Source organism: Onychostruthus taczanowskii, unplaced genomic scaffold, assembly GCF_017590055.1.
Source record: "Onychostruthus taczanowskii isolate IOZ18803 unplaced genomic scaffold, ASM1759005v1 scaffold1, whole genome shotgun sequence".
In the NCBI taxonomy this organism is placed as follows: domain Eukaryota; kingdom Metazoa; phylum Chordata; class Aves; order Passeriformes; family Passeridae; genus Onychostruthus; species Onychostruthus taczanowskii.
In genome coordinates this window covers 11075084-11086404 of record NW_024496525.1, presented here as the reverse complement: position 1 = coordinate 11086404, position 11321 = coordinate 11075084, and the positions used below count along the sequence as shown (strand labels likewise).

The 11321-nt window shown below is 33.8% G+C and overlaps 1 protein-coding gene across 4 annotated transcripts in view; it reads left to right on the top strand.

Moving 5' to 3' along the window:
- The window catches only part of CDIN1 (CDAN1 interacting nuclease 1), a 124073-nt gene that overhangs the window by 51165 nt on the left and 61587 nt on the right, over positions 1–11321 (top strand). For all 4 annotated transcript variants that reach the window (XM_041396193.1, XM_041396201.1, XM_041396177.1 and 1 more), the window contains 5 exons: positions 225–304; positions 670–719; positions 3541–3608; positions 8619–8684; positions 10986–11091. In XM_041396193.1, coding sequence (XP_041252127.1) covers positions 225–304; positions 670–719; positions 3541–3608; positions 8619–8684; positions 10986–11091 — 370 coding nt within the window. The remainder of the gene's footprint in view (positions 1–224; positions 305–669; positions 720–3540; positions 3609–8618; positions 8685–10985; positions 11092–11321) is intronic.

Here is an 11321-nt window from a genome sequence, read left to right as displayed (position 1 = left end):
AGAACTAAGTAAATAAGGGCCTACTCTCACCTTGGGCTGATAAAATCCTTTGGTGGTTCAAGACTTCAGAGATAATTGTATCAGAATGGGTAAGTACTTATGAATTTGTAAGTTTGAATTTGCTGGGTGGATAATTTTCAAAATTGTTAATATCAATGTTTTTATTAATAAAGTGTAACTGAGCTAACAGGTTTTTTGTATGTTTTTAATTTTTATTTCTCTAGCCTCCAAAACTCTTATTAATAGCATGCTACGGGACCCTTCTCAGATTCCAGATGGAGTGCTAGCAAATCAAGTCTATCAGGTATTAATCACACTTGTTTGGTTTGGTTTGGGTTTTTTTTTTTTTTTCTTTCCTGTGGCAATTCTGTTATCTGCCTAGCAGAGTAAAAGATTTTAAACCTCATTTAATTACTGTCATCATAAACTATCAGTGAGGTCAGAGTGCACTGTAAATGGCAGTGCAATATTTGTGAGGGGAGCATTTCACTTTTTAATAGCTTGCTTTTATAGTGAATAAAAGCATGCAGTTTTTGTTTTCTGTGATTAAATCTGAACAGCATCTGATAGCCTTTTTGAGGAAAAGTAATTACTGTTTTTAAGATACTCTTTAACTATAATGGTTTTGTAGTTGCCCATCAGTATACTACTTCTCTTATTTGTCTGCAGTGTACTGTGAATGACTGTTGTTATGGACCACTGGTGGACTGCATCAAACAGTATCCTTTCCCATAAAATTTTAGGTGCACAATTGATGAGCTTAGACTGTGTGGAAGAGATGTGTCTAGCTTTAACCTGACATAAAGTTCTGCTTCACAAAACACATTTCATACTCCTCTCTTTTACATTCAGTCAGCTAGAGGGTCACTGCAGAGCTTTCTCTGAGCTAACAAGTATCAGATGGACCATGGGAAGATGTCAGTTTGCTGGTTACACATTCATATCTATGCCTGATTGAACCTCTTTGGTTTTGATTCGTTGAAATGCATATCTGGTTTTTGCTTTAGACTAATAGACCATGCTTTGACTGGTGGGGTTGGACTAGACGATCTCTGGAGATACCTTCTAATCTCAGTTATTCTGTGATGAAATTAATAAATTACATACATAGTGTTCAACATTATGGCTTTGCTTTGTTATGAATATGAGTTTTAACTAAAATTTTTTCAAGTGCAGTTCAGGTGTGATTGACTGATTAGTATTTTTAAACTCCTATCTGACACTCCAGTGCAGTTCTTTTATTTCTCTTCTTCTTAAAGGAGATTTAGGTGTAGTAAAAAAACCTTATATATATATAAAATAGAATATTTGCAGGGATTTTTTTTTGTAGTGTTGAAATAGTTAATCAGAGAGCCATATGGTGTGTACACTGAGGGAACTCCATGTGGCACTGGGTGTTCCAGACTAAGATTATAATTTGGTAGGAATGATTGCTAAGAACCCAAATCTATTTTAATAAAATCCTGAAGGAGCAGCTCTTCTGTTTCAGTCTGCGGTCAAAGGAAAACTTTCAAAATCATGGCCTGCTGTCACTGAGCAGGCTAGTAAGGCAGTTCCTTCCCAAGTCCTAGAGAATCCTTGCATAAATCTGCATGCAGTTTGGGGGAAAATCCTGGTTTTGCTGTACAGGTGCAGATAGGAAAGCTGCAGTGATGTTTAGTTATTAATGAAAACCAGTACTTTGTGTAGTTGTGATACATGTGAGTGTCACTCCTTAAAAATACTTACTTTCTGCTAGAAACACTTTTGTCTACTACATCCTCTGCCCTATCCCCATTAATTTTAACAGCAGCAGGATAAAGTTCTAATTGTCTTTGTATTTTGTGCTTTTAATTGTAATTTTAAATATTCATTGAGACTATCTTCACGAGTAAACAAAGTGCTCTGAAAGTGGATTAATCTAATAAGCCACACATTTTAAAGGGCTGTTGATCACTGGTTTTCATATCCAGAATTTTGAGATTAATATTTTGTGGATGAGCAATCTGGCTGTAGTTTTATGAAAGTACCAAGTTAAAAGTAACAAAGACATGTATGTAGAATTATGGACCATTTTTAAGACTTATTTGCCTGCAGTCTAGAAAAGATTTTTATATCCTCCTCATATTCTGGCTCAAATCGGTTGTTGAATATGCAGTGACATCAATGAGAGTAATTAGGAGTTTTTCAATTCCATTTGGTACAGAAAAGTTTAATACTAAGCTGTGTGAGTGCATTACTGTAAGTATGTTGCTGAATTAGATGTTAATTTTGAGGTGCATAAAATAGTTAAAAATCAATTTAAAGTTAAGGTTTTAAAAGCATAATGTCTTCTGAAGGATTGCATATTGATTTTAAATATAACTATCTAATTGTATATGCGTGGACCAAAGTATGAAGTCAACCTCTTTGTAAATGCCAAGAGGCTATTTTTCAGTAATAGTTCAGATGCTTACGGGAAACTAGGCTGCTAGATTGCATGAGTAGAAAATGGCTTGTGATGTTATTTACAAGTTTTGCCCCATGGTCATTGCCATACATCAATAACAGGTATTATTGTAGACTAAGTGTTTTTGCTTATGGTGCATTGTAAGTTCTGTTTGCAGTATTTTTCTTACCTTTTTGCCATTCTTCATTTGTCCCTTCTGAAATTGCTAGTAGAGTTTAACATAATACATAGTTTCAATTGATATAAGCTGTATGTACATATGAAGTGATTCCATAGAATTATTTCTTTGCTGTTCAGTATGAAGGGTTCATATAAGGTAATTACTTAACCGTAATAGTAAGATGATCTGTAGTTTAAGTTTTAAGAAGTTACTTTAAACAGAATTTGGAGCCTAACTGCTTTTAACATTAGATCTTTTGTCATATTATTCCATAGGATTCTTCTTAAAAGCTTCCAGAATAGAACTTTGACCTCCAGGAGGATATATTAAAAATGCTTAATATGGTGATTTTTTTACATATTCCAGTGAATAGCACATTGGATCAACAGGCTGTCAGTGAAGTGAAAAGGACCTCACTATAAAATATGGCTTCATCTTTCCCTAACATTAGTTCATGCTTCTGAAAAATCAATTGAAAGGATTTTTTTTTTACAGGAAAATGTTTCAGATTAATGTAGTACCTATCAATTTCAGAATTTAAGAAAGAAAACCAGTTTGTTTCATCCTTTGCTGGATTGGAGAATTGGTTACTAGTCAGTAAAGTGGAACTTTAAAGGTATTTTACTGCATGTTTTAAGATCACACTGTCTTTTATATTTAGAAGAATAAACAGTATGGAATGCGAAATGGAAATACTGCCCTTAAAGATACTGAATAAATATGGTCAGATTGGTTTTAATTCTATAAAGTGTATGCTGTTGGTACAATAATCTGATTTTTGCAAAGTTGTGTATGCTTCTAAAAATCACTATAAGGATTTTCAAAACTTAGAGTTCATATCACTGGTCACTTCTGAAATGCAGATGAAGGCAAATAAATTCTATCTATGATGTTTCTATGAAGTAGCTTCTTTTCCAAAGTAATCTTCCATTTCTTAACCTGAAGCTATCAGCGCTATTGGGCATGAGCACGAAGTCTTGCTGCGAGAAATGCTTTTGGAAAAAAATCTCTCTTTCATAGGTAAGAATCTGTAGTAGAGGCTATCCAGTGAAGTCTTGACTTTAGAGATGTTGGTAACTGTTTACCTAGGATAAAATTCAGCCCAAATGCTCCTTATATTAGGTAGTGAAGGAAGAGTAAAATATGATTGATGCTATATCTGTTATCTTTTATTGATTTAGAACTGAGCAGGAACTCAGTTACCTAATATCCTATATATACAGCACATGCACAGGCTTGCAATTAATATTTTATAGAATAAGTAGCTGAAAAAAATGCTTTAATATCTGCTGTAGTATTACTTTTGGTGTCATGAGATATTAGCCATAATCCAGGCCTTATGAGATTTAGGAAGAAGCATATGAAATATTAGCTTCAGAATGCTTTATGTATTAAAGAACTGCTAGAAGATTCACTCATTTACTTTGCTGTGCAGTTTCTACTGAATTTTTTCCCAATCAATGCAATTACTCTTTTTTACACCCCCAATTTTTAGTTATTTTAAGGATTAATTAGTTAGGAAGCTACTTCCATTTTTTTCTTTTAGCCTGCAGCATGTTTCTTTTACCTAAGTGCCATTGAAACAAAGATTAATGTGTAAAGTATCCATTCTGTAAATGTGATCACAAACAATGACTTCTTAAATCTTGGATTCATTATGTGATGGAAAGACAGTGAAGTGAAATGCTCTCTTCTGTTAATGGTTGAGCATTGTACTAAATTTGTGTGAATTTTTCTGGGTTTACCTGGAGATATGATCTCTACTGAAGCTATATGAGGTTAAGATTTTGGAAACCTTAAACAAATTTAAGAAGTTAGAAAGCTAGAAAGTTAGAAGTTTTTAAGCTTTTTAAGAGATTTGTCCATATTATTTAGGAACAGAATTAGTATGCTCTTTTATTTTAGAGAAAAGTGAAAAAAGGACAGGATTAACTATCACATACAAGCTTGCAAATGACACTATGAAAATAAAAAGAGGCAGATTTTCTTATTTCACTATAAGAGCATAGATACAGGTAATAGGCTTAAGCTGTAATTGTAGAAATGATGGCAAGTTAAAATGCCAAACAGTTCTAGGAACAATAAATATAAAACAAACTGCCAGGAAGGGTTGTGGAATCACCTTCAATGAAAAATTCAAGTCTGGATTTGACACTCATCTATCAAAGCTGGTAATGAAATCAATCCCATCACAATACAAGGGAATGGACTGGATGGCTCACTAAGGGATCCTCAACCCAACGAATTATCATTTTATTTGGCTTGTGTAAGCTTAAGCAGTATAAAAATCACATTTAAATTTTACTGTTTAATGAGTTTGGATAAGGATAAATTTTTTCTTTAGAAATTAGCTCCAAGAAATTTGTGCTATTGAATTAAAATATCTAGAATAGGTTAACTTGTTAGAATACGAAGATAGAAATGAGAGAGATTAGTTTGTTATTCATAATTTTTATATATAGTGAAATATTGTTTAGTCATGATTTAAGATATGTTAAGATTTGCATTTATTATATCTGTGATCACGGATGTATTTCAGATTTTAGACGTGTTTGGGATATTCTTTAAAAAACCCTTTTCCCTAGTGTCTGTAAGACGATCCCTACCAAGTCCCTTGCAATACAACCTTTCCTTTCTGAAAAACTAGTTCCAAAATTGCTTGAAGAAAACACCAGAAAAACAGAAGAGATGCCAGTATTTCCCATAGGTCTACAAATTCGGGCTTTGTTGCATAATTTGTCATTCCCGTTTTGAAGAAGGCTTATGATTTACATGGCTTATGGCTTGTAATTCCATTACTTTTTAACAAGTTTCAAAGAAACAGAAATTTTGCAATTGCAGTTCCCATATTAGGGTACTGTTCCACTGTACTGTCCTTCAACAATAGTCAGGGGGTTTGTATCAGATGTGTTCACCTGGGCAACAGAGAGTCTAGTACAGGAGAGGAAAGTACAGTCAAAGGACGCAGTGGATATGAAGTGCCTCAGTATAGTCTTAGAGCATGAAGCAGCTTTTTAAGTTCTGGACAGAATTTGTCTGTTTCTAGAGCAGTTGGGTTTTAAAGCCTACAGATCAGAAGTAACACCTTCAGGCTCACCCAGAATTGATTGGAAACCTATACACACTAATGGGGGTTACATTTTATTAATCCACTCATCATGAAAAGTGCTTCATATACCATGTCCTCTTTTCAGCAAAAACACAGCTCTCCAGTCTTTATCACTTGGCCTGAGATTAAAGTGATCAATAGAAGCATTTTATCAAAACAGGCTCACAGCTTCACGTGCCATACTGAAATGCCAGGAGCTTCTAAGTTCTGTATAGGATTTTTATTTTTGTATCTTTATCATGAATATGTTAGGAAAGCTTTTAGATATATGGGGAGGTACTGAGCTTTATCCTCCCTTGGTTCCCGCCAGTGGATATAAATCATGAAATCTGATCAGTGTTTTCTGCTGTAATCTTAAATTTGCAGTTGTAGCTCATTCATGCATCAGTAGAGGAGGGCTAGTATAAGAACAATGATGTGTTAAATGGTTCTGATTGAGTGTGACATTATGGTAAAGATGAAGCTGCAGTTTTGTTGAAAATCTAAATTAATGGGGTATCTGTTGACAAACTACTTATTAGGGCTGTTTCCACATAATTTGCAGACCTGAGGATTTATAAATGTCACTGTCAAAACTGCTGTGGGCTGGCTTTCAAGCAGTTACTGAATTATTTTTTAATACATGATAGAGTCTAAAGATCTTTTGAGGTGCAGAATGCTGCCTCTGTAACATACCTGGACTGAAAAGCTAGTACTTCTTTTTGATGGTGTTATGGTTTAAAACAAAAATTCTATGGTGATTGTGAGGAGTTTCAGTAATTATTTCTTCCCCAGAGTTATAAAACTTCAAAACACTTGGAGAAATAGTAATGCAAAGTTCTGTTTCTGCACATGATAGATACATCAATAATAAACATGGTCTTTAATATGTTTTCCAATGTTAATCACAGTACGGAATGCTAGGAAAAACCACATGAAGACATTTAGAACCAGATATAAAACAAAAACCATGTTCTTTTCCAAGCCATTTAGTATTAAAATATTTTAAAGGTAATCAGGCACCCTTGAAAAAAATAATCTGCTGAAGAATATTAAAAGTAATGCTGATGCAGATTCCAGTTCAGAGACCTGCCATGTTGACCTATGAAACATGTGTTTACGTCTATTTTGGTTTTCAGTAAGTTTTTTTAAGGTGCATTTCCCTTATTTTGGGGTACTAGCATTTGTTAAATGTGAAAAGACTGACCTTTCCATTGCTATTGCTCTTAAACGAACACAATTTCAGCTGGGACATCCTATTGTCTATGCTAGATTATTTTAAGCCATTAAGAGCAGGTTGCAGTTAACTAGATTTGGATAAAATTATTTTGTTGGTTTTTTAAAATAAGGATTAAAAGATTGCATAGAACATTAAATCATTTTTATGTTATGGCATAAAACTTTTTATTCAGAGGGTCTGTTAAATTAGAACCTTCTTGATCTTTACATCATTTATCTGTACACGTGACAATCTAAGTTTCAAAAAATAGTCAAAAACCAAGTCTGTCTCCAAATCCTATAAAGGTTTTTCATTATCTTATCATGTGATAATGAAGTGTCACATTGCAAAGGCTTATATTTAGTGTAGTCTATTTATAGTGAAGAAATGCTCTCAAAATTAAAAAAAAAAAATAGTACCATTCAAAAAGAATAAACAGCTATTGTAGTTTACTTTGACATGAATGTTCAGCTTTCCAAATTTACTTCTGTACCACATTCAGAATTAGTTCACTGTATAGAATACTTCAGAGTTATATTCTTCAGTGAAAAAGAGTTGGAGGGTTTGATTTTGGCACTACTACAGTATTTTGATTTCTAAGTTAGTGTGTTTTTCTTGTCATTAAAATGTTACTTGGACTCAAACTGCTGACCTTTCAGGATTTGCACAAAGTATTCAAAAACTGAGTTCTGAACATTGGCCATGAAACTAGTGTCCTAACCTGATAAATGGATTGGAAATAAGCTACCCAACAGTGAGAATGGACCATTAATTTTAATCAAAGGTGATGTAGAAAGGCGAATGGGATGCATGACAATGTCAACAGCCCAGTAGGTGTTAAGGGGCTACACAGCCTTACTTGTTACTAGGTAGTGCCATTAGTTGAGCTTGGGTGAAGACAGAAAGCCATGCCTGGAATTGAATGACCAGGTCACTCCAAATTCTAATGGAGAAATGGTGTTTCAGACATACCGATGTAATGATATCAGAAATCAAGGACAATAGTTGAAAAAATGTTAAAGGGTGGCATGAGATTTTTTTCCTTTTTTTTCCTTTTTTTTTAAGGGAGCTTCTTTTGCCTTTTGCAGTTTTGTCTTGCTCACTCATTATTATTTATTGAAATACTCATCTTTAATATTTTTAAGCCATAAAGTTGTAGATGTAATGTTAGCAGAATGTCTAAATCTTTCTATATTCAGAAACTGGAAAAATTCTACAGAATCCAGAATGCAAGAGAAACTAAAATTATGGGTCTTCGTTAATAAATTTCTGGGAGAGAAGGCTTTTCTTGCTCTTTTTCTTTAATAACTTTATGCTAACATTAAAAATAAAACCAAGGCAGCAGTGACACTTTATCTACATTTGTGGTGTTGGTAGGATTAATCTTAACACATCCAAAGGTGGAGAGACTCTTCTTTCAATCAGTGAATATACCTCTTTATTTTGAATATTTGGAGGTTATAAAATATTGTATGACAGCTTGAATTAATGATGTTTATAATGAAGACATAAAAATGCAGGGATGACAAAGAAGCATTTTTATATCCATGCTTCAGGTTTTCTACAAAGGTTCATTTAATCTGACACAGCATTGCATGCATAAGAAAGATATGTATGACTGCATTAGTAATTCTTGCACTCTTATTTAGAATAAAATTAATTATGCTGCTGTCTACTTAATGGAATAGTTTTATAAACAGTAGTTCTTATTTTCTATGTACAGCTGAAGATCAGCTTCGTGCAAAGGGTTATGACAAAACACCAGACTTTATTTTAGAAGTACCAGTAGGTAAGTCTTTTAAAAGAATTTTTATTATTTTGTGTAGAAGTACTCATGCTAAAATATTATGGCTACTTAAGTGAAGCATATTCTAGGATACTGCAAATAAGTCTCTTCATGAATTACCCAATAATTCTAAGAACTTCTAATTTCAGTCAGAGAGGTTTGATCCTAAACAGTGTTACCCAGTGTTTCTTCTTTAGTGTCTGCATGTTTTTATCTCATTATCAAAAAAAAAAAGAAAAAAGCAAGAGTAAAAACCTCCAAATCCCTGCTCCCTCTAATGTATTCTACCCACTCTCCTTCTGAACTAAACTCTGAAATAATCTGTCCAAAGTAGTTTTAAGATTATTACATTACACCTGTAGGTCATTGCAGAAAGGTTTGTCATTGTGCAGTTATTCTTTTACCACCACTTTGCATCCAGATACAACTCTGCAGGTTTTTACTGTTTTTTTAAAAGCCTGAATAGCAAGAAAGAATAAGGTAAAAAAATAAGTATAAAGGTCATGTTAAAGTTTCTGGTCTTGAGGCCATGTGACAGCACTTGAATATCAGCAAGGAGGGAGAATCCACAACCTTTGCAGGTAACGTGTGCCTATGCCCAGGCACCCTCATAGTGAAAAAGTGGTTGCTAATGTTCAGGTGGAGCCTCCTGTGTGTAAGTTTTTACCCATTGCCTCTGGTTCTGTTACTGGACACCACTGAAAAGAGCCTGCCTCCCTCTTTACCTGCTCCTCAGAAAGTTGTGTACATTAGTAAGATTGCCCAGTAATGTGGACCATAATAAACACAGTACCTACTTGGTGTTAAGGGTACCCACTTTTATATTAGAAACATGAGATTATGTTGCACCTATTCAGGATCCTGATCAAAAGGAAACTAGAAAAGCAACTTTTTTTTTTTTTTTTTTTTTTTTAATTCTTGAGAAGGGATACCAGGGAACAGCCAAAATAGTTATTTTTGTATTATTACCCTACTAGAAAGAAGGTTAAAATTAGTCATTAATTAATTTGCGTATATTTGTCTCAAATTCAAATAATAATAGTGCATTACTTCTTTCAAATTATTATAGTCACTTGAGACTTACAGGAAATCATGTTCTACCTGTTGTCTGACCTGAATTAAGGAATAGCAATCCTTGGATTCTTTTCTTCATGACCTAGTACAAACCCAGGAAAGGCAGATATTTCTTAGAAACAGCATCTGAGCTGATTATACCTCAGCTTTTATACCTCCTGGGCTCTAAAGGTGTTGGGGTTGGGGAAGGATGTAGTAGTGTAGGCTACACAAGTTAACTGGGTTACTGATAGCAGGGTAGTGGTGGCAAATAGAGCTTAGTGTGGTGACTTCATTAGTTATTTTCCCAGATTTCCTGAGTAATTTTGCCATCTGTGGTCAATCATTTGCTGCTACAGCCTCTTGTGATATTTTTGTATAGTGTTTCTAGGTTTCTAGGTTTGAACATTCTCTGAAAACCTCATTCCAAGTCTTAAATTTAGGCTAAGGCATTGTGGTTGTGGATATTGTAGGTAACTCAAAATAAAGGTAACATTTTTAAAGATCTTAACAATGATACCCAAAACCACCTTTTTGGAGAAATAATGGTCTCTTAGAGTGATGCTCATTGTTTCTTCAGCAAAATTACATTGTTGGTTTCAGAGAGGACATTCCTTTTTCCAAAAAAAAAATGATTTTATCAATATTAGTAGTTCACTCCTACAAGAAATGAGAAAAGACATGAACCAAAGCAAATACTAAATCATAGAAAGAAAAAGAAATTCAAAATCACATTTTTTTCACATATGCCTTCTTACTCCTAAACTGGTTTTACAAAAGAAAGGAAGCAGACACATGTCCAGGATAAATTTCCTTCCCTTTCTTATACCTTCCATTCTGGATTAGTGGCAAGTGTCTGTGTTTAGCAGCTTTGCTAACTGTTTTTATCATTCAGCAGAAGTTTCCAATTTCTTACCTGACAACTACCTTCCAACAACATAAGGGTAGTAGAAGAATACAACTGCTTCTTAGTCTAATCTATTTTTCTTTATGTTCTCTTTGTGTTAGAATAAATGCAGATATGTGGAACAGGGTGTAATTAAACTGAAATTCATGTTATTATCTGTTAAAAGTATTTTCTGGTATTTTTAAAAATCCCTTATATGAAAGATAATTTCTACAAATATGTAACATGGTTGCAAGCATGAATTGTGTGGTAGACTGTGGAGTAAACAGAATATTCCCTAACACAGTCTTAAGGCTGTTGAGTGTGATTTTTACAGTTCAGTTTATTTTCTACTGTCACCATAGCTGTGGAAGGACACATAATTCACTGGATTGAAAGCAAAGCCTCATTTGGTGATGAAAGTAGCCACCAAGCCCACTTGCAAGACCAGTTTTGGAGCTACTGGAACAGGTATATTTCTATTCTTTTTCCCTTATAGAAAAAGAGGACTTCATTTTAAAAAGAAGTTATTGGATACAGCACTACTGACTCTGCATGTTACTAATCTGGCATTTTGAATGTCATTAATTAGCATTTCAGGTTGGTGTGCTGAAATATTTACAGAAAATTGAGATGTTAATTGTTAATGTGCAGCAAATATATATGGTGATTTTAAAGTGATGCTAGATGACAGAGTAAGT